The sequence below is a fragment of the Mytilus galloprovincialis genome, chromosome 6 (assembly GCF_965363235.1).
Source record: "Mytilus galloprovincialis chromosome 6, xbMytGall1.hap1.1, whole genome shotgun sequence".
Lineage (NCBI taxonomy): Eukaryota > Metazoa > Mollusca > Bivalvia > Mytilida > Mytilidae > Mytilus > Mytilus galloprovincialis.
The window spans coordinates 19,975,609-20,000,023 of NC_134843.1; the positions used below are offsets into that span (position 1 = coordinate 19,975,609).

At 32.0% G+C, this 24,415-nt stretch overlaps 1 protein-coding gene across 8 annotated transcripts in view; it reads left to right on the forward strand.

Moving 5' to 3' along the window:
- The window catches only part of LOC143079160 (uncharacterized), an 86,541-nt gene that overhangs the window by 26,310 nt on the left and 35,816 nt on the right, over positions 1–24,415 (forward strand). For 5 of the 8 annotated variants that reach the window (XM_076254380.1, XM_076254382.1, XM_076254381.1 and 2 more), the window contains 27 exons: positions 373–506; positions 1,051–1,074; positions 3,627–3,837; positions 5,273–5,527; positions 6,985–7,136; positions 7,618–7,816; positions 8,348–8,520; positions 9,059–9,410; positions 9,868–10,047; positions 10,614–10,796; positions 11,462–11,617; positions 11,994–12,119; positions 12,550–12,741; positions 13,999–14,193; positions 14,522–14,710; positions 15,391–15,771; positions 16,312–16,551; positions 17,076–17,321; positions 18,393–18,593; positions 19,435–19,664; positions 20,113–20,377; positions 20,982–21,140; positions 21,909–22,064; positions 22,478–22,645; positions 22,977–23,060; positions 23,488–23,604; positions 24,150–24,170. In XM_076254380.1, coding sequence (XP_076110495.1) covers positions 373–506; positions 1,051–1,074; positions 3,627–3,837; positions 5,273–5,527; positions 6,985–7,136; positions 7,618–7,816; positions 8,348–8,520; positions 9,059–9,410; positions 9,868–10,047; positions 10,614–10,796; positions 11,462–11,617; positions 11,994–12,119; positions 12,550–12,741; positions 13,999–14,193; positions 14,522–14,710; positions 15,391–15,771; positions 16,312–16,551; positions 17,076–17,321; positions 18,393–18,593; positions 19,435–19,664; positions 20,113–20,377; positions 20,982–21,140; positions 21,909–22,064; positions 22,478–22,645; positions 22,977–23,060; positions 23,488–23,604; positions 24,150–24,170 — 4,989 coding nt within the window. The remainder of the gene's footprint in view (positions 1–372; positions 507–1,050; positions 1,075–3,626; positions 3,838–5,272; positions 5,528–6,984; positions 7,137–7,617; positions 7,817–8,347; positions 8,521–9,058; positions 9,411–9,867; positions 10,048–10,613; positions 10,797–11,461; positions 11,618–11,993; positions 12,120–12,549; positions 12,742–13,998; positions 14,194–14,521; positions 14,711–15,390; positions 15,772–16,311; positions 16,552–17,075; positions 17,322–18,392; positions 18,594–19,434; positions 19,665–20,112; positions 20,378–20,981; positions 21,141–21,908; positions 22,065–22,477; positions 22,646–22,976; positions 23,061–23,487; positions 23,605–24,149; positions 24,171–24,415) is intronic. The other 3 variants (XM_076254383.1, XM_076254386.1, XM_076254384.1) reach the window with 2 other exon arrangements.

Sequence of the window (24,415 nt, forward strand, 5' to 3'; positions counted from 1 at the left end):
TGTATGCATTAAAGTGCACAATGGAACTCTTCCAAACTCCAAAGTCTGAAAATCATGGAAACGTAAAAGAAATATAAATATACAAATTCTGTGGTAATTAAGTCGAGGAAATAAAAAAATATCCTTTGTTTAAATGAACTGTATATCTTTGGATATATTCCCCAGCTCATTATAGTGTTTGTTTGACTGTTAGGTAGATATTATTAAAAGAATAACATTTCTTTTATTCATAATAAACGGTTAGGATTGAAGTATTTCAAAAAAATTGTGAAATGAGTAATATTTCTATGAGAATAGAATTATTAAAAGCTGGCTTTTTCAATGCTTATGAGGACCCTTTTGACCTTTATTATTTATGCTTTATTATTTTAGCAACTGATTGTAAGTATTACATGTCTGGGAATGGTGGACAGGTTACCATGCCAATTACTGGTTCAACATACCCAGCCAGCTCTACATGTATTTGGACGATAGAGGCTCCAGTGGGGGAGAGAATACAAGTCCAGGTAATTACAAAAAAGAGACATGATTTTTCTATGCATAGATGCAAGTAGGTTTATGGATATCTTTGTCAGAAAATGTTCTTTGATGTTGTTTATTTATGTTTGAAATAAGACTTGATCAATTTCTCCTGCATGAAACAGAGCTTTTTCAAGTAGATCATTGTAAGACTTAGCTTATTTAAATTTGCTGTTTTTCAGAAACAAGGACTTCAAGTAATTGTGTTTTCCCCAATCTTCTTACCAGCAGTTTCAAACGTTATCACTTTGAAGTGTATTTCAGACACCGTGTTTCAGTTTGAAAAAAAGAGTCCCTCACTTAAAAACATACTAAGCATAATTATTGAATCACCTTGAATTGAAATTTTTGAATTTGACACCATATTACAGTTTGTATTCATACTTATTTCACTTTTGAACAACATGCACTATTACTATATGTGTTAAAATATATTAAGTATTTTCTCTCTGTTTTCTTTGTTATTTCATTTCACATTTTGATTTTGTAGTTGTATCACTGATTTGTTTTTATTTGTTTTGTGTGCATTAGCTTTCTGATCCTTCTACTCCACAGGTAAAAACAAGGATATTGTTCTTTGGGTCATGTTTGATAGAAATTAGTTTGTACACAGGTTCTTTTATAATGTAATGTCATTGCAAGTGTTTATGCTGTGAAAAAAACCATGAACAAGTAGAATTTAAAAAAAAAAAGGAAATCTCTTTCATTCTGGAATTTTCTATAACTGTAATTGAAATTACAGCTAGCAAAAATACTTACCAAAACTTTCTTTTCCTTTCTGGTAACTGTTATTGAAATCACAGGGTACAAAATGCCTGTATAAAACTTATTTCTTTCCAACCTGACTATTTCCATAGCTTAGATTCACATTTAATGCTGATATGTTGTCTTTTACTTATTAAATGTAAATAAAGGATGAAGAAAATTTGGAAAGTTTTAAATTTGTTTTCTTTTTTCAATTAAAAAAAGTTCCTTGATAAAATTCATTTTTAACTAGCAAGACAACATCTCAGCTTTTGTTTGCACAAATCATAAATTTAGTGTTCAGATATCTTCCTTAACAATTTATTTTTTTGACAACATATAAAATGTCAAATTTGGAATTGAAAGGCTACCAGTTTTGCAAAAAGTGATAAAGTTTTATACAATGAATATTCATTCTTTCATGACAATAAAATTACATGTATTCATCAGAAAAATCAATTTTGATACTTATGATATGAACACTTTTCCATCTTCTCATCATTTTTCTATAATTTCACCATTTTAACCAGTACCAATTGCACTAACACATAGTTTACATTACCTACTGTTTTATTTTTCTAGTTTTTTTTTTTTTTAACATATACATTTTTATTTCTAAAACTACTGCCTCCATTCTGTCTATGAAAGTTGCAAATGTGCTGCATGTTTAAGATAACATGAAGTAATTTTCTAACATTTTATGATTCCCTTTACAATACTCTTGATAATGAGTGTCCATTTATCTTAAAGACCATTGGATATGCTTCTTTGGTAAAAGAAAAGTAAGACCCCTTTCCAAACGTACACTTCCATTGCTTTGAAATGAAGTGCATATTATGTTGTTATAAACAAGTAAAAAGGTTTTACCAGATCCCCTTTCTTGAGGCGGAACAACTCAAAAGTTTAGGGGATAAAAAAAAAACCGTACAGGTCAATAATAGTTTGTAAATATAAAAAAGAAGATGAGGTATGATTGCCAATGAGACAACTCTCCACAAGAGTGCAAAGTTAGCTTTCATTTACTCAGTTTGAACAAATGAATATCATTTAATATGTTAAAAATCACAATTACACTAGCAATTGGCCAAAATATGCATTGGAGATGATGCATTAGATAATGATAAAGAAAATAAAACATCAAAGATTTATTAACAATGGATTAGGAGACAAATGATAATACATGTTCCTATATAGCTGTTTTATTTCATAACAGTGGATTTTAACTTTTGATTCTGTTTTTGGTTTGCTTTTGGTTGTTTTTTTTCATCAGATTTGAAAAAAAAACTGTGTCATCATTGCACTCACCTGAAGAATTTGTTTGATGTCAAAATATAGATTTATATTACAGATGAGAATTAAATTGTCCATCTTAACACCTTTTAAATGAATTTTGTAAAATTGTTCTATAGAATAGTGAAATCAATTAGGAATTCATTCATTTAGACTATGCATAATCCATATATTATAGAATATTGATCATTTATATAAAATCCTCTTTATGTGATTTAAGCTCCATTTAATATTCGTTATCTTGAAATAAATCAAATCATCCTAGTTTCATTTCATTCAAAGGTATTCAGCTATCTGATGGATAATCTAACATTCCATCACTGAAACTGTTCATTCATTTTATATGTACATGTAGAATCGGAAGAATTATTTATTTGTGATATTAATTTTAGATGTCTAGAACTTCAGTACTTTTTATGAATGAAGGAATATTCTTCTGTTATGAAATTGATCCTTTTAGAATACCGTTTTTGGCATAATTAATCCTATATTCAGCTTGTTTGTTAACTCAATAGTCTGTATGGTAAACATCAATATCTCTTTTATATAAAATTTGCTAAGTTTATCTAATTGATATTTCTCTATATTGTTATTTAAATCTATATATTTATGTTTATTAATGTTTCTTCTCAAAGATCTTGCAATAATGGATGCTTATTCTGCACACTGCTGGGTATTTAAAGACACACTAATAAAACAATAATTAATGTTATCAACCAGTGTTGATACTGAGATATTATTTTAGATAAATATTGAAATTGATTTGGTTAATTTTTCAATTAAGATTATTAATAATAAGTTTACAAACATCTTTAAATTTTAACAAAGAAAAATCATTGTTACTTCAAAGTTCATTGGAGATACATGTATAATGAAACTAAAATTGGCAATGAAATTTAAAGTATAACCTGAATGGCCCTGAATCTTCATTGATACAATGTCACTTGTCATTAAAAAATAAAAAGAAAGGGGAGATTAATTTTCCCATCATAGTATGATAATGGTTAAAACATTAGATTGAATGTTGGTCCAGCAACCAGTATTACAGTGATATTCATACTGTACTTTTTCAGTTCACTCAGTTTAATACAGAGGAAGATATTGATGTGGTCGAGTTCTGGGAAGGGAGTCCTTCTCTTGCAGACAGTCATTGTTTGGCTCGCCTCTCAGGCTCACTACCAGCCAGTTATCAAGTTTTTATCAGCTCTAATAACTTCTTAACCGTGAGATTTATATCTGATGCTTCCAGACAAAGAAGTGGCTTTACTTTCACTTGGAGAACAGGTACACTTTACTGCTATTGATAGTCTTATTGTCGAGCCTGCAACTTTTGTTGCAGAAAGCTCGACATAGGGATAGTGATCCGGCGGCGGCGGCGTTAGCTTACTCCTAAAAAGCTTTATATTTTAGAAGGTGGAAGACCTGGATGCTTCATACTTTGTATATAGATGCCTCATGTTACGAAGTTTCTGTCAGTCACATGTCCAATGTCCTTGACCTCATTTTCATGGTTCAGTGACCACTTGAAAAAAAAGTTCAGAATTTTTGTAATGTTGAATCCTCTCTTATTATAAGTAATAGGATAACTATCTTTGGTATGTGCGTACCTTACAAGGTCCTCATGCCCGTCAGACAGTTTTCACTTGACCTCGACCTCATTTCATGGATCAGTGAACAAGGTTAAGTTTTGGTGGTCAAGTCCATATCTCAGATACTATAAGCAATAGGGCTAGTATATTCGGTGTATGGAAGGACTGGTAGGTGTAAATGTCCAACTGGCAGGTGTCATCTGACCTTGACCTCATTTTCATGGTTCAGTGGTTATAGTTAAGTTTTTGTGTTTTGGTCTATTTTTCCCATACTTTGTGCAATGAGTCTACTATATTTGTTGTATGGAATGATTGTAAGGTGTACATGTCTAGCGGGCAGATGTCATCTGACCTTGACCTCATTTTCATGGTTCAGTGGTCAAAGTTAAGTTTTTGAGTTTTGGTCTTTTTATCTAATATAATATGCCAAAGGTCAACTATATTTGGTGTATGGAAATATTTTATGATCTATATGTAAGTCCCGCAGGTTTTATTTGACCATGACCTCAATTTCACGGATCATTGCACAGTGTTAAGTTTTTGTGTTTTGGTCTATTTTTCTTAAACTATAAGTAATAGGTCAACTATATTTATTGTATGGAAGCATTGTTAGCTGTACATGTCTGCCTGGCATGGTTCATCTGACCTTGACCTCATTTTCATGGTTCATTTGTCTTTGTTTAGCTATCTTGGTTTATGTTAAGTTTATGTGGCAGTTGTTAAAGCTTTATACTTAGGACTATCAACATAATATCAATGATTAGTAAAGAAGGCGAGACATTTCAGTGTGTGCACTCTTGTTTTAAGATGCATAGAGATAAATGATGTTTTATTATTCATGCATGCTTCAACAGTAGCTAGTGATGTGACAATCTAGAAAAAAAATTGACATCTCTAAAAACTTCATATATATAGTGTCTAAAGTTAAAAATATAGAAATGATAAGAAATATGGTTAAAAAAAGATAACAAGCATCTTGGTGTTTTATTTATATTAAAATATATGTATTTAATTATTCACCTCAGGAAATTCTGAAACATTCCTTCTCCTGTCAAAACAAACAGAAACCAGGGGAAAAATGTTACTAACACATTCTTTTTACATACAAATTGCATGTTTAAATTTCACAGATTTCCAGTGTCAGATCGCAAAATTATCCAACAAAAGATACACAACAGGTCAGTTAGGTGATGTTGTGACCTTGACCAATAACCAGGACCACACGACATGTGAATCTCAGTGTGCTTCAGCAATCACTTGTACTGGCTTCTCATACAAGAAAAATGACAACACATGTTTCTTACTCAAACAAGTGGCCCTGCCTGTTGATGATAACTGCTGTGACTTGTATGTGAAGACTTGTCCCCAGACTACAGGTTACCCAGGTAAATAATAGTACATTAATACAAGAAAACTGTAGCATCACTGTTTAGCAGTGTCTGTATTTAATGACAACTGTAAACATTTTTATGCATTATTTTTCTTTCTGGGTATATTAGAGGAAAACTGTGAAGTGAAAAAGCTACAAATTCTGTGATTAGCTGTACATATATTGTGCAATAACTACAAGCAGGAGACCTGATTATATTTTATTTTATTTTGCATGATAACTTTTCTTCACTAAGAGTTTCAGTTTCAGAATTTGCATCAACTCAAAATTCATTACTTTAAGAAGTCCCCTATATAATAACCCATAATGTGTTAGAAAATACATGAAAAGTTGGTGGCTGAATTTACAGTACCCTTGAAAAATTCTATTATTTTTTTCTGATTTCACCTTGCTGCTGATGTCGGCAGGTCTATTTGGGCTAATCTAAATTTCAAATATCGAGCCCTTACAATATAAGTTTGACATATAGCTATTATGAATGAAAACATTTGAAAACAGTGTTCTTCGTCAATTATTAAGATTTTCACAATACATATGATGTTCCGATTCATAATTGTAAACTATGCCAACTCTTTTCTATTGATGGATACTGTCGACTGATTGAATAAGTTGCATTGTTTCCTAGAAATTCAATATCATTTTAGATATTAATCTTCATTAATATTCATAACTTAATCAATATTGGATTCATTTCAAATAATTTTAAAATCAATTCTTTAGAAAAAAATGCATTGTTGATATATTTTCCATAATTAATCTATAGACTAGATATAAAACAAATTAACCTTGTGATTATGCAGCTGTTTTATATAACAAGATAATTAGACTGTTTGACATTATTTACTTAAGTGCAGATTTCTGAATTGACCCCTTTGTAGAATATGCACTGAAAATGAAGAATAACTTATCCTTCCTAAATACTCTAATTTTGGTGAAGTTTTGCATTTAGTCCTCTTTTACCTCTTGTTAGACCCCAGTGTATATCAGTGGCGGATCCAGAACTTTTCTTAAGGGGGGCCCGCTGACAGACCTAAGAGGGGGGCCGCTCCAGTCATGCTTCAGTTTTTCTCTATATAATCAACCAAACTTTCCCCACGAGAGAGGGAGCCCGGGCCCCCAGGGCCCCCCTTGATCCGCCTATGTATATAATACTGGGATAGTCTTATTCTCCTAATCTTACCCATTAATACCATTGTTTTTCATGTAAGTGTGAGGAAATAACATAGTCATCATGGTTCATATCATGTTCCGATCCTGGTGAAGAGGAATCTGTACCGGAAAACATCATTAAGTATCATATCATGTGACAAAATTCTAAAATTCTGAAGTTGAAAATATTAAAAATAATATGCTTGTCTTAATTTAGTTTTATAAATATTTATATAGTTGTCTGTTTTTTTTGTATACACTGTCTTTAAAATTTCAGTAATTAAACTTTATTTATAATTTCAGTAAGAGATGAAATTCCTTCCCTTGGAGGTACAGTAACAGGGACATCTTATGATCAGTTTATTTACAGCCCTCTCTACCCTCTACAGCATCCTGGGAACCTAGAAACTGTGTGGATTATACAAAGTTCTGGTAGTAATGTTGTCAGTGTTGAGGTAAGGCACATCTGAATGTAACCAAAATTGTTTGAATTGTTCCAAACCCATAAATCATTCTATGCATACTGTTTAGAATACCACATAAACATAATCCTGAAGGCTGATTACTTCAATTCACATAAATATTTACTAACACTTAAATTGAATGATACTTATTGAACATTTTTGTTATTCAAAACCTTTAGGCGACTCCAATATGTTCAAATCAATCCTGTGAACTTGAAGGGTTTGGCTAATGACCTTGCAAACAGATGAGCCATTTAAAAGTACTTGTGACCTTTAGAAATGTTTAATACATTGTTATATTGATTGCTATTGGATTCTGATTTGCTAAAAGGTGGCAATTTTAAATATGACCATGAGACCAAATGGGGGTACCCTGCTGTAGCTCTCTATATAGTAGAAAACATATTTTCACAATTTTTAGAATGTTAATTCATTGAAAAAGTTTTTAAATGTGTTTTTTGTTGAATTGTAGGTAAAAGATATACAACTCTGTGGATCTGATACAGTAGTTCTTAAAGATGGTAACAATCCAGTCACACCTACTCTGAAGACCTTGACCTCTAGTAGTAAATTAGGGGAGGTCATCATGTCAACAGGAAATAGAATGTATGTCTACATGAAGTTGAAGGAACATCTGAAGTGTAGAGGTGTTCTACTGGCTTATAGGGAAGGTAGGTTGTTAACTTTTGAATATAAATCCATACAAGGTGCCTTATTTACCAGGGAGTTTGATTTAAATCCAAAGAAATGTAATATTACTATTGAAGATTCCAGTATGTAAACAGGGGGCCTTGGTCTAAGTAGATCATCCAATATATCACTAGCTCTTCAAAATAAAGGTTGTAAGTTAGAATTTGGCAGTAGCAGTTGCATTCATCTCTATTTTTTTTTAATTGACTAGGATTGTCCGTTTATCTGCTGAAAGTTGGTAGATTTACAGTCACCTGGCTTCCTCCTCAAATTAAAACTGCCACTACCATGACATAGGCAATAGTACCAAAAGTAGAGTTAAACACCATCAATCAACCTATGTTAACATGGCTTTTTTAAGAGTTTGAGTTCTTCTATGCTTCATAGTATTTACATATACATTTATATAGGAATTAATCTTATCAAAGAAAGCTGAATCAAAACAAATCGTTTAAAAATATATAATGTTTATTTCTCATAGAAAATTGATTAATAATGTTATTTTTTTTCAGGGTGCAATTTCCAGATAAAGAGTAATGCAGGTACAATATTTACCCCTGGATTTGGTGTGGTTAACTATCCTGGAGTCCTGCAATGTTTCTGGTCTATAACATCAGTCAATGAAAGACAGCTGAGACTGCAGTTTAATGAGTATGATGTAGAAAATGCTATGGATTATCTACAGGTAAGATTACTTATGGTATAGGTCAAGTTAGATAATTACTTGAGTGTCCGTGATGGTGACAGCTGATATCATTCTTGTAAACTAAATTTTCAACAAGATCAAGGCTCTGCTTGTGTTAGCGAAAAAATAGATCATTGAGAAGTCATGTACATTGTACGAAAGGGAGGCTAGAATTACCATGTAGATGAAATGTCTAAATGGGCACCAATATGGACCATTTTTAAACTATTATTATTAAAATATTGGTAAGGTCTTTAAGGGTTGACTAGTTTAACCATAGAAGTAATTGGTATTCCTGTGTATGTTCATTCTATCTAAGTCACAAACCTATATTTCTTGTTGAATTTTATAAAATTTATATCAGTTGAACAGATACAATAAACTTGAATAACTTTGAAAACGGGCTTTTTCAGTTAACTTTTGATTTAGTCAGATTGAAACAGAAATGGACAGAAACATAGTTACTGAGAGTTTGAAGACAAGTTTCTCATAGCAGCCACTGATTTAAGTTAGAATTCACATTCCTTTCCTTTTTCAGGCCTGGTTAGGAGATGATGATCAGGGTTCACCAATACACACAGGAAATGGTTATTCTGGAAGTAAACCTCCTCCTATGGTGTCCACTACAGGACAGCTAGCTTTGAAGTTTACCACCAGTGCTGTTGGGAATCGTGCTGGATTTAGGGCCACATATACAACAGGGTGTAGTTTATTGTCAGACCAATCATATACTGTTACTCCATCAAGAACTTCTATCATAGATGGTGATATTGTGATAGTAAACTGTAACACAGGATACACATTCCAGGCTCCATATGCAGGGGAAGCACATGTTGCACTCACTTGTCAGCCGGATGGGGAATATGACAAAACTGTCCCAGTTTGTTCACGTAAGTATTTTTTGGCAAATTATAATGTAGCCTTGGAATAATGATAATAGCTACTTCTTTGTGACAAATATTTCATGCATTGATTTCAAAATCTTCAACCTATCAAGTTTGCTATAATTTTACTATCAAATTTGTGATTTTTAATTAGTTCTTGTCTGTTCACCTTTTTCATTGCATCACTAGCAAATTTAAAATTCTACTGTTTAGAATTTGTGAGGATTAATTCTTTAATCAAGAAATATGACATACAAAATTTATAATGTTTGAAATATGACATACAAAATTTATAATGTTTGAAAACAAGCATTGAGCAATTAGAAAATCAAATATCAGCAAAAACAGGGAAGTAAAAATTTAATTCTGTGAATAAAAGCGAAACAGATAATCAATGACATTACAGATCATAGATCATTTATTATAGAAAAGTAGGAATCATGATCATCTTTTTATATTGTAGAGGCATTTTGTGGTAAAGTACCAGCAATAGAAAACGGTTATGTACAATCATCTACTGGATTATTTGGAGGGAACCAGGCTGTGTATGTGTGTAATCCAGGGTTCACTCCTCCAACAGGAACTTCTTTAACTATCAATTGTCAGGGTAACAGTTTATGGGAGGCACCTCCTACCTGCACAGGTAATATTATAAATTTAAATGATGTTTTAGGCAAAATTAGAAAAAAATAAACTTTGTGATTTATTTGTATTATTTAAGAACTTAAGAAAATTTAAAACTAGACAAGATGCTTAATGTTTGTGGGAAGTTAGACACACACATGAGAATAATAACCCAGGTATAGTCTGGAAGATATAGCTTTGGCCAAAAAACATTTACAAAAAAAGAACAAACATTTTTACAGATGGTAAAACATGAATTTCAACATATATACATGACTGCACAGATTCAACAGTAGACACAGTTGTTCAACAATGGGAAGAAATAGAAAATTTTCAATATTTATAGATTTGAACCAATCATGAATTTAGATTTTTATACTACCAATATGTTTTGAATTTAATCTATTACTTTAAAAACAAAGAAGAATCTCATTTTTCATTGTTTGCTTAACATCCAGTGGCAAGTATTTCATGTATTTTCAGCTTCATATGAAGATCACGATTAATTGTATATTTAGATATTAACATGGAATAACTTATATACATTTTAGGGCATTATGTAACAATATCAATTGATTTTTTCAGCCAGTCCCTGCAGTGGCCAACCTTTATCTGTTCCATCTGGCCGTAGAGATATTGTTAAAGGAGATGGGACATCACATGGCAGTATATTATCATACTCATGTGACCAAAACTATGAGCTGATTGGTCAATCTAGGATTGAATGTAAAAATGGAGCATGGTCAGGCACTACACCTAGATGTCAGAGTAAGTGAAGTTTAATTCTGTATTTTACAGCTTTTAAGTTGTTTTATTGTCAATTATTAGATATTTTTTATTTATTTGCATTAAGATTTTTTTTAAATTTTGATGGATTCATAAGTAAACTAATGGTTAAGATTATGTTTCATTAAAGGATGCCATTAGAGCAAAAAGTATGTAAGCACTTTTTGCCAAAGCTTGATAATCACAGGTCGATGTAAAATTTACACAAATAGGTTTAAGATGTATTCTCCATAACTGCAGAAATCATTACTTCTTAAAATTTAGTTCAAATAAACAAATTATTTTTTTACTTTTTCTTGTGGTTTTCAAATACTTGTACAAATTGACAAATGAAGGCTAATACTATAGAGATAATATTTAGGATGTTCCAGATTCAAAAGCATTGGATAATGTGTTTCACTTTTTTAGACCCAAACCACCCATAATATAGAATTTTCAATTTACTTATAATTCTTACAAAATACGAAAGAAATGGAACCACTCAAAATTTATTAAACTTAATGCCTCCCCTACCATGCATTTCACTCTGGAACAGCCCTTATAAACAGTTTGTTCATTTTATGAAAAAGTTGGCAAACTGAAACAAGAATTTTGTGTTGCATTAGAAAGCAGATCTCTACAAATCTTGACCCGGCTTTATTTTTCAGATATTCGATGTCCACCTCAGTTCATCACTAATGGAACAGTTATCTTCAGTGGTGTTTTAAATCAGGGAGATGATGTAACTGTCAACTGTAACACAGGATTTCAGGCGACTGGAACCAATCCTTACAAATGTGGACAAACTCCTCCAACATGTCAGAGTAAGTTAAGATAAATTATGTACTGATGAGAACTTGTGGGAATAGTTTGGGATCAAATATTGTACTGCTTGTGAAGTTTAGAATTTGAGAAATAAACTTAGATGTCTAAGCCCTTAAGTTAGTAAAAAAAATAATGCCTTGAAGAAAGTATTTGGATGAAAACAAATGAGACAGCATCTCCTTTGTGGACATTAAGAATATTTTATTGCAAGTGTGTGTGTGTAAAAAAAAAAGGGAAGGGAGTCTGGTCTGTACTTGCCATATCAAGCCATGTTTCCATTTAAACAATATGTTTAAATCATTGTATGCCCAAATGCCTCAAAAATGGGCCAGTATTGCTGTTCAGTTATCTTTAAAAGAAAACTTTTTACTTTAGATGTTGATGAATGCACAGCAGGGACTGCCACATGTAATCAGAATTGTGTGGACTACTCTGGTGGATATTATTGTACATGTAATAGTGGATACACACTGTCTACCAACAACCCTAGTATATGTGGAGGTTAGTATTGGACAGGGATAGGGAAAGGTGGGGGTGTTTTAATCAGAATTGTGTGGACTTTTCAGTCGGATATTATTGTACATGTAATAGTGGATACAAACTGTCTACCAATAATCCTATTATCTGTGGCAGAAAGTATATATTGTAGAGGAACATTGGGAAGGGGGCTAAAACAGAAGTGTTTTAACTATTTGATACAAGCTCTGTAATAAATTTATAAGAGACATTAGAAAGAATATGGGGAAGTTTTTTGAGTGGACTTTGAAAAGTGGACCTGAGATGTCGGAACTGCATCCAAGAACTAAATGTACAAATTTTCTGCTACTAAGACTTTAAAAGGGGCAGTATTGTCTTGAGTGCTAAAATTGATTTCTTTATTTGTTGTAATGAATGAAAATTTATCAATTTCTTTCTATTTTTACTATTGTAGATATTGATGAATGTGCCTATAACAATGGATATTGTGACCACAGCTGTGTTAATGTTGCCGGATCCTACAACTGCTCCTGTAACTATGGATACGACCTTTATACATTCAATGGATTCCAAGGACTAAACCTTCAAGCAGGAGAAGATGGAAAGTCACCCTGGCACTCTTATCACATTGGTCATTCTTGTGTGTGTAAGTAACATATGTGACTGAAAACCAAGACTTGGGATTAGATTGTTGTTTCAAATTGAATTGTATGTGCAAAACATGACTTGCCTAAAAAAACAGTTAAAAAACTCTATTTTTATCAAAGGTACAGGGATTATAATGATATAAATGTCCATTTCTAATGGAGATATGTTTTGTGCGGAAAATTATAATTTTTTTTATGAAACTCATCAAGTACTTTAATTTGCTATTTTTCAAATACAGTTAACTCTCGTTGTCTCGAACTCGGTTGACTCGAAATTTCGGATGAGTCGAAGTTTTCACCTGGTCCCGAACTTTATTCCATACAAAAGTATGTAATTCGACTCCTGATGAGTCGAAATTTCGGTTGAGTCGAACTAAATTTAGGGTCCCAAGGTTAACAAAAGGATACAAAATTCATTTTTTATCTCGAACTAATACACATATGTCAAAACATGACCTCCGGGATTTAAATGGATTGAAGAGTTAATCTGACATGCAATACACGTGTAATTAAATTTCCGGTCACTGACCACTGTATTGATTTATGACGTGCTATTTCCATGAGTGTTTACCTAAGATTATCTTTTATATAATTTTTATAAATAATAAGTGATACATTGTTAATGTTCATGAAAAAGTATGAAAAAGTATTTAAATTGTTTACAAAACAATTAGATTGTGATTTACACTAATGAGCTTGGGTGTGTATAAAGTTAGGGTTATGGCTTCCGTTGATGATCACCTAAAAACTACTCAAACGGCGTCTTTAATCTTGTTATATATTCTCTTGAAAAGAAAAAGTGAGATAAAACAAAATGAATAGAAATCAAAATTTTCTTAAATCTCTTGTATCCGAGAATAAACAATTTTGTCAGCTATTAACGACCTGAATTATGAAACTATCGATTGGAAATTACCCTCTTGGAAAAGCCATAGGATTTTTTTTTTAATTGAAACAATTGAATAAGTAAAAATAAAAGTCATTATAATAATAAAAGACTGTGACATACAAATACATCGATCTGATACTAGAATATCGATCCCCTTGCCATATTCACCCGGATTTATTTTAGCTTTACCAAGCTAAGCAAGAGTTGTGTCCCTTAGATTGTCGAACTTCCGGTGTTCGTTTGAGTCGAACTACGTGTATCTCGAAATATTTCTCTGGTCCGGCTGACTTCGACATAACGAGAGTCGACTGTATTTGTGATTTTTGTCTCCATTTTGTCATGAAATACATTAACTTGATATTTTCAGTAAAACAATGCCCAATGCCTAGCCAGACAATAGGTCATGGAAGGTCACTGACATTACAATTGACCTTTACCCAGGGTGACTCTGTGCAGTATTTATGTGATGTTGGGTATGTTGTTTCTGGGTCTAATTCTGCCACAACAACTGTATCTTGTCAAGGAGATGGCACATGGAATCCAGCTATACCTACGTGTACACGTAAGTTTATTGCTGTTTAGATCTTTTGAGAAATTGTAAATTGATTGGATGATTACGGTACTCATTTGACATTGAATTTGAAAGTTTTCTGGAATAATTGCAAACAAAAGTTATCCTGTAAATATAATACTTTTAGAAATTGTGACTTGGATGGACCGTTGTCTCCTTGGCACTCATACCACTTCTTCTTCTATCATTCTTAAATTCCCATGCTCAAAACATTTTCATTTTGAAGCTTTGATAAAATAGTCTAATTGCTTTCTAAATGAAAATAAGAAGTATCTTGACCTATTCTCTATGTAACTATAAAAACATTATCTGTTTGCAGCGGCCACATGTTTTCTGGATGTTGTTGCCGATAGTAACACCACACCTACTGGTAGTATCAATTACAATAGTGCCTATACCCTCCAGTGTGACAATACCAACAGCACTGGTGTGACCCTGAGGAGATTTTGTGCCTATAAACCAGATACCAAACGTTATGGTACAGTTGGAGATAATTTGAATTGTCCAGGTAATATACTGCTAAAAATTATAGTCTCAATTGTACTAGGTGACATCTTTAGTTCTACAATGGGTATCTTCAAAATAAAGAACTCTCTTTTCTGTCGTGTCTTGCATTGCAAAATTGAAAGAAATCCTATATTTCCTTTAGTCTTTTAACAGTTAGTATTGAAATTTTTTTGATTAAATGCTTTATTTACATAGAATAAGTCCATATTTAGTATGTTCCTGAGTTATCACAAAAACATGCATGTATAGGTTCTGCATTTATTTCAACTCAACAAAATTTTGTCCTGTGAAACTACTTTGAGAAAAACAAGCTTGTTATCGCATACCTGCCAACTGTCACTATTTGAGGGGAATTTCCCCCCTGAAAGCTCCCAAATGGAAATTTTAAAAGAACAATTGTGTCCACAATTATAACAAAACAGTTAATCTTACAATGGCTTTAGGCTTTTAAAAGTATGAAGAAGCCAAAAAACAACATTGTTGATTTTGTACTACTGCAAACACATGCAATGACAAAAATAGTTAACCTGCAATTGCTTATTTTACATATGAATTATGGACTACCTCAGGTGTTTCATCTTAAAGTTTTAGTTACTGATTTTTGTGTATTTTATAACCTATTCATGTAAAAACACCACAGCTTTTAAAGACTTGAATAATTTCTGCTGTTTTCTATTTTAGCTGTTGATTGTGGTGCCACTACAGCTATATCTGGAAGTAACCCCTTCTCCAATACCTGTACAGTGACTGGCTGTAGTTTTATATTCAGTTGTTCAGGGAGCTACCAGCTAGCAGGAACCAGTGGCAGTGGTGATACAGTTATCAGATGTGGTGTAGATGGACGATGGGACTATGGTGATTTACGATGCATCAGTCCCCTATGTACGGATCCTGGGACCCCACCAGATGCTACACAGGTAGCCACCAGCTATGAAATTGGTACTGAAATAACTTATCAGTGTAAAAGAACTGGTTATGCCCCCTCGTTCTCTACTCCACTCAGATGTCAGGCAGTAGGAAATACTGTACAGTGGATTCCCTCAACTCCACCTTCATGTGTTGGTGAGTATATAAAGTTTCCTAGCAACTTTCAAGTCTTATTAGATTTGAAGAGAAGATGTGCTGCAAATTTTGGAGAGAACAGAATCTAAAAACAGGAGAAATCTATAAAAATCATACTTGAATTTTTTTACAAAAAGTTATGTTTTGATAAAGGACAAAAATGACAAGTATTTTTAAATAAAATGAAAAAATCTAAAAATCATTTATGCATCAGTCAGACAGCAACTCAACAATAAAAAGCACAAACACAACTAATTTATCTTTAGATCAATAAAATTTTATGCTATAACCATGACATTATGACTTGAACCAAGCCTTTCATTTATTTTCCTATCCATTATTGCAGTGTTGTTATGAAGAGCATGTGCAGTGATAGATGTTGTATTTTATTTGGAAATTAAACATTAATTTCAATTACCTTGCTAATATTATCCCCAAAAGTAAAAGAACCATTCATAACATCTATGTAATGTGTTTCTAAGTTTGTTGTTGGTTGATGGATATTTAAAAAAAAAATGCTAATCTTACCTTTTTTTTCAGATATAACAAAACCCACATTCCTGAATTGTATAACATCTGACCTCACTGTAGAGTTGTACAAAGCACCAAATCATGCTGTTCCTACTGCTACTGACCAGTCTGGGTTTGTCCAGTCAGTGACCACTGTCCCTGCTAACTACAGACCTACACATGTGGTACCTAACTCAATAGTAGTGACCTATACAGCTAAAGATGGCAATAATAATGATGGAACTTGTAGTTTTAATATACAGATAAAAGGTGAGTAACAGTGCAGGACTCCCCATGTGGTACTTAACTTCTGGGTAACTGCTTACACTGCCAAAATAGCAGTTATAAGGAGTAAATATGTATACACAGTGTGAAAATATACAGGTCTGCACTTCACAAAAAGTCTTACAACTAAATTTAATTGTGAGTCTTGATCTACAGGGTATGCTTAAGAATTTTAAGTCGTACTGATGAAGGTATATAAAGGATGAATAACTAAAGAATACTCATGTGTACCAAACTTATGGATAATAGCATAAATCATTGAGAGCAGCAACAATTACAAAGACATTAGTTATCTCATTTTGAAATAGTAAGAAAAAAATTATTGAAAGAAACATAGGGTCTGCTTTTGTTATATTGATGAAGAGAAATGTGCTGAAAATGACACTAGGGGAGCAACCCAGCTATGCAACTAACAAAATTTAAAAAGTAAAGGCACTGATTTAAACAGAAAGTGCTTCAATTGTTTTTAAATCATCAAGCCTTGAATAATTATAGATATATGTTTTCAGACCAAATTCCCCCAACAATTACTTGTTCAACACCTTCCGCCTATGTCATCACATCACAGTCCAGTACCATCAGAATAGATCCCAAGGATTTAGTGACGGCCGTAGAGAATGGAGCACAAGTAACAGCTAATTCTGGGATATTTACTCTCACTTATAATGATGTTGGTCGAGTGAGGATGATCACACTTACTGCAATTGATGCTGCGTTAAATACACAGTCGTGTAGTGTACAGGTGTATACCACAGGTAAATATATACATTTTTCCCCAGCTTATTTGTGTATTCTTTAGGTGTAAAAAATATATACATTTTGCATCTGGTATGGCAAATTTTGCTTTTATTGTTGATGAAAAAAGCATCAGAAATCTTAAATGAGTAAGTTCGGTAAGGGTCATATTTGGCCTCAATTATAAAGTTCAATGCTACAAGATAAAAAATGTTTTAAGTTGTCTTAAAGACATGTGAGAAAGTTTTATAGAACATTTTCTGTCATAGTTTCTATCTAAAGCGTTGATTTTTACATCACAGTTAGGTTAAAATAAGGGATTTTGACGAAATTTGAGAAAATCAGCAGGATTTCAGCCAAATTTAACATAGAGTGCAGAGGTCGACAACCTAAATATTCAAGTTAGACATGTAAAATGTCATTACAAACATTATTGTCAAAGATCTTATTTATCGACGTATGCGCTTTATGTTTCCTGTCCAAATATTTAATGGAAATTTACCCATTTTCATTGTTTTTTCATGGAAAATCAAAACGAGTACTATATGTGACGTCATAGATAAAACGCAGGAACTTAAATTTGCAACAAAAAGACTTATTTCCTATCTAGTCACTGCATTAGCTACTAATTATTGTGACATTGGTCAATAAATCCCAATTTGAAATTTAAGCAAAAAAGGGGGTCATTTTAAGGCCTTATGGAACCTCTTCCTTTGATGAATACAGTCAACTAAATTCAAACTGAAATTTACCACACAGTCTATGGTGTTGAGTAAGAATAAATATATACTACCTATAAAGAGATCAGATAAGTGCAGTCTATCTGATATGTTCATATATCTAGCATATTTATAGCAGTTGTTACTCAAAGACATGTAAACAGTAATCCCCTAAAGTGAATTCCAATTTCTGATTTTGTCTATTTGTTTATCCTATTAAGAATATAAGTTATCTCCCCTTTTATGAAAAGTTTAACAGTTACTGCATGATAAAAACATACTTATAAATTTATGTTTTACACAATCATTTACTCAACATTGTTCATATTTAGTATCTAAATTACATCAATACAAACATGAATTATTTTACAGTACAAAACAAATGTCAGCCATGGTTGATCAATGCAGAAAATGCCCAGAAGATATGTACAGCTAAGTCAGGGAACACTGGATTCGACTGTACATTTACATGTAACTCTGGATATTACTTCTCTAATAGTATCAACACTAACAGTATCTCTACCAGCTGTTTTACAAATAATGACTGGAGCACATACCCATCAGCTTGTATAGGTAGGTTTTGTATTGAAAAAAGGGGCTTTTTCTAATGTATAGATTTGACAAGATACCCATAAACTAGTGATGGTATTTAATGTTAAATGGGGAATTTTTCACATATGATGACAGGAACAGATACCCACCATGTTGTTCAGGAAAATTTTGTGCAGTAAAGAGTTTGTTTTCTAATTTAAAGATTGGACTACCCACAAAAAAAAAGAATGTACAGTATTACAATACAATACAATACAATATTTTTATTTTCCAAAGTATTGATATAGAGGTGGGAATGTTTTCAAATGTAGACTAAATCACGTTCTGACTAGGTTGTATTGCCATTAGTATATAGATGTATTTACAAATATAATAGGATATGTTGTGTTATGTGGGATAATATATTATTGGTTAATTTTGAGGGATATTAATGTAAATAATAGCACTTCATTTCATTATTTTGGAGTTTTTCTGAGTTGTTAGGGTTAAAACTTGCCAATTAGTAGATAATTTAAATATTTTTGGTCTCTTATTTTCCCCCAATAAAGATATTTTGTCCATCACAAGTAAGTAGATATACTTACTCACTAGGTTGTATTGCCATTAGTTTCAATGGGATAGATTTATTTAATAGGATAGGATACTGTGTAGGATAATATTCTATTGGTTAATGGCGCGGGATGTAATTGTTAACAATAGCACTTCATTTCATTATTTTTAAGTGTTTCTGAGTTGTTGGGCTTAAAACTTGCCAGTTTGTAGATAATTTAGATATTTTTGCTCTCTGTTTTTCCCAATACAGATAATTTGTTTATCATTTGTAAATAAGTTAATTTACCTTTAGTTTTATTCTTATAAACAGCAAGAAACCCAGCATACTATAGACAGTCATTTGTTTTACGTTATGGAACTGGTATCCTGGGTGATTCTAATGGTTGTACCAGTAACTATCAATCACAGCTCCAGAACCAGTGGAACAGTATGGCCACTAACTTACAAAACATGTGTCGTAACTCTCAGCCAGCTTATTCCATATCAATATCCTCTCCTGTTGACACCCTGGTGTCCAGACTAGGGGTAGAATATAGTAATGTAAGTATACACAGCTTAAATTAGCTTTTGTAGTATCTCATAGCCAATCATATTATGTGATGCCTAGACTTAAATATGCTGAAAGTGTAAATTTTGTAGAATAATTAAAAAAAAAGACTTACATTCTTAATGAAGTAATTATTAGTGAGGATTTCATATATGTTACTCTCAATATATTGCACAGAAATGATGAAAATTTCGTTTACCTATAATGCTTTGTTAATGCATATTCCCTCTAATGTGTTGTGTTAAAATATGTCATATTTAGTTCAGACAACATTTCTATTAGCAGAATCACTTTTGATAGTGTTTCTTTGAAAATGATTGATGGTTTTTTTTTTTTCGTTATTGTTAAAAATAACATTTTCTTTAGATGATCAGAAAACCATTAATGCTGTTTCCAAATTTGATTAGGAACCTGCATTTTGTTTGTATTTTATAATTTCAGGGAATTGTTTATGCCACTTTCACTTTCGATATGACACCAGCTAATTATGTGGACACTGCCTATCAATCCTGTGCTAACTTAATCTCTAACGCTTTTGTCAACAAGCAGTCAGAATTAGCTCCCATTTTACAATTATCAGCCTCTGGATCCTGTCCCACCGTGTCTTCTTCTTCTGTCACCTATGACCGAGTCCTGAAGAATTATTTTGTTTGTACAACAAATGCTGGAGTTCAGTATGTCTCAGCAGAATCAAAGTCTGTTTGCTGTAAGTTTATAATTTAAGTCAGTTTATGCAAGAAGTGGAAAAAAGCTTGTCCTTGATATGTGCCTGATGCAAATAAACCTACTAAAATCCAACCTTTGTATTAAGGGCTGCATTTTTCATTAAAACCTACAAGATACTCAGGGATGGCTCTTTAGAAATTGATTAACCTCCTATAGAGGCAAATTAAAATTTAGCATTTCCACTATGCAAAAACATAGATGAATTCCACCGATAATTGAGTATTTAAGTGCATCCCCAGGGTCCCACTTTAGTGTTTATATGGAGCTGCCCTTATGTTGCACAACAGGAAAGATAACTAATGAATGGGTTTTCTCAAATTGTCTTTTGTTGATACTTCTTGATAAAATTGAGAATGGAAATGGGGAATATGTCAAAGAGGCAACATTCGGAACAAAGAGCGGAAAACAGCCCAAGGACACCAATGGGTCTTCAACACAGCCAGAAAATCTTTCATTTAATCAACTATAGTTAATAGCAATTTTGGTGTCAAACTTATACATCATTTTACAGTATACACAATGTATTAGTTATTTGATGACCATTTTAGCAGATATCCGTATATAGATATATATTTAACTTTTAGTTGACTGTGCCCTTGGACACTACTCCAGTGAAAAGCGTCAGTGTTTGGAATGTACTTTTGGATTTTATCTTGCCACACCAAACCGTGATAGTTGTGATGCTTGCCCATCAGGAACCAATAGTAGAAAGACAGGCTTGACCAGACAAACTGACTGCTATCGTAAGTCACACTTTAAAGTACATTGTTATAATGAATAATCTAAAATGTCTGATAAGTTTGAATAGAAATTGAGAATGGAAATGGGGAATGTGTCAAAGAGACAACAACCTGACCAAAGAGCAGAAAACAGCCAAGACCACCAACGGGACTTCAACGCGGCAAGAATATCCCTCTACTGAAAGAGGGCTCAGCTGGCCCCTAAACAAAAATGCATTTTTTAAGCATCTTTTTTTAGAACTTTTATATCAGAAGTGAAAAAAATGAGCTTTAAATATGTACTGTATTTTAGATATACATGTATAAGAATGTTGATTTTGTGATGAGGTTGTAAGGATTTATAAATAAATATTTTAGTGTACAAATGTATGCATAGAATATACATTAATTTGAAATGTAAACCTTTATTCCAGAGGAATGAATCTGAAATTTGTAGGGTCTTTTTTTTTCTAAAATATTAAACATTTTCTAAACTTTCTACTTTCCTAGTCCCATGTTTGAAGCACATGCAATTTGTTTTCTACAAAAATCTTTTACAGATTGTCTAAACCGTCTGAATTTCTCATAAGGGGTATGAAATTATAAAATTTTAACAAATTTTAATGTTATTTAAAATACAAAAATTTTTCTTGTATTTTACTCATCCTGAACATGCACAACATATTTTCCACTGGCTGTTAAGCAAACAGCAGTCAATCAAATCTTGTATTTTAAAAAGTCTGAATTTGTTAACTTTTAAACTTTGTGTTTTATTTTTGGTGTATCCTTCAGTTACCTGTCCTAATGGTTTTACATCCACCACTGGACAAGCTCCCTGTTACCAGTGTGCTGCTGATTCCTATTCCTCTAATGGCCAATCATGTACAACGTGTCCTAGTGGCAAGAAAACTATTGGAGTTGGCAAATCTACAGAATCAGATTGTAAAAGTAAGATTGTCTATTGTGTCTTAATGTAAATTATTTTTAGGCGCACCATTTTATATGATGTTAGAATCAAGTTATTTTGATTTTGATTATTATTTAAGTGTTGAATTTATTGCATTATTTGACAACCTGTGTCTTATTGTACACCTGTTTTGGGAGCACCAATTTTTGTAATGTTTGATTCAAGTTATTTTAAGTTAAAAATAAGATTAGTAGAATTACGAAAAGCAAATAAAATAACAAGGGACATCTTTGTATTACAACGCTTTAGTTTTCATGAGCAACTGTTACATATGTGCTATTTTGAATTTGATAGTTTTTTTGCCAGCAAGTGTAAATCAATGTTATCTGCTCCTGATATTAACCTTTATGAGTCATAGTTAAAACAATTTTTTCTTATTTCCTTGACTTTTTAGATCCTTGTCCAGCTGGGTACTACTCATATAATGGTTTAGAGACCTGTACTGCTTGTCCAAGGAACTTTTATCAGGCCAATACTGGTCAGAGGCAATGTCTGGAGTGTCAAGGTGATAGAATCACACAGGCTGAAGGAAAGATTTCACCAGCTGATTGTGTCAGTGGTTGTAAGTAGTGACTCTTCATTATACCAGTGTTTTATTTTTGATAATTACATTATAAGGGAGATGTTTTAATATGTATAAATCCCTGTAACTCATGCTATACTGGTCCATTTAAAAGAATCACAAGTGTATTTTTTTAAAGTGAAAACTGAATAGTAGAAATGTACAGGATTTTACAAAATGATTTAATGTTTTGAAAAGAAGCTTGTAAATATTAGTAAATTGAGTTTAAGGACTTACTTGGAAAAAACCAATACAACGACTCAAACAGTTTTTAGAAAGCAAGTACTATAACAAAATCTTTTAGTAATTTATTTAATTGTTTTTATTTCAGTTGCCTCAATCTGTACAGGTATTTGTCAGAATGGAGGAACATGTCAAGTCCTGAACCATGATTACTACTGTACATGTCCACCAGGTTAGTTGATGATCTTATTTTCAAATTGTGGTTCCTATTTGTATATCAATACCCCCTTTTGAGAGCAAATTTTAAAGATTCTGATTTAAATTTTGCATTTTGATTTTGATAGCTGTATTTGAAAACTTTCAAAATTTCAATTTTTTTTTTACATTTCTAACAAACTAAATGCAATCAAAATTTTGAATTTAAAATAATTAAAATGGAAATCATCCTTTCTACCTATCAGGTGTTAAATTGTAAATCTGTGTTAATATATGAATACCAGGATGCATAAGACATCCATCTGAAGTGACCTTCATTGTGTGTCCTTGAGACCAAAAGTTTGGGAAATTTAATGCTTTAAACCAAACATTTATTAAATGAAAGCCTAAAACCATATTCTTTTAGACTAGTGTTTTATAAATAACTACCTATTTTGTTATAGGTTATACTGGTCCTACATGTGAAACAGAGATCAACCCTTGTGATAGTCAGCCATGTTTTAATGGAGGACAGTGTACAAAGACTGGTGTATTAACCTTTACATGTACTTGTACCAGCAGTAAGTTTTTAAAATCATGTTCAACTTGTTGGTTGAATTGTCAGCAATATTGTAAATTTTATTGTGTGTCAATATTATATTGTAAATTTTATTGTGTGTCAATGCAATATTGTATGTGGCTATGAAATATTTTAAATTTTATTGTGTGGCATTTTTTTTATCGTAGAAAAAATGAAGTGTTTGTTGTAGTAAGCATTTTGATTAGATATTGTCTTTGTGTAATGACTTTTATTTAATTTTACAAATAGTAATGATTCTGAATTTTGCAAAAATTTTAAAAAGATAATTAGTAAAATAAGATTAGTATGTCTTCAAAGACATTTTTTTTCCTCTATCCCATGCTAATAGTTTATTTTTTTACATCAGCTAAGAATATCCACTAATATATACTATGCTAGAATACACACAATTATAAAGATCTATTATTGTACTTTGACTACATCTGTTAAGTTAGTATAAAGTATAGGTCAGTGTAGAAGTTTGAACGAAAAACAGCAAGAAATAGATGATGCCTTTTATAATAAGTTATTTGACATGTGTTACAGTTATTGGAGGAAAAATTGGTGGTAGGTCATTAGTACTGTTAACACAATATATGATATATATCATTGATCAGATTGTAGAAATTTAGCCATATATATAAAGCCGTACTTTGACCTATAATGGTTTACTTTTACAACTTGGTACTTTTATGGAGAGTTGTCTCATTGGCACTCATACCACATCTTCTTATATCTATGTAAAGGTATAATTATGTCAAAGCAAATTTTGTTTAAAAGAAAAGAAAACATACCGGTATATTGAACTTTAA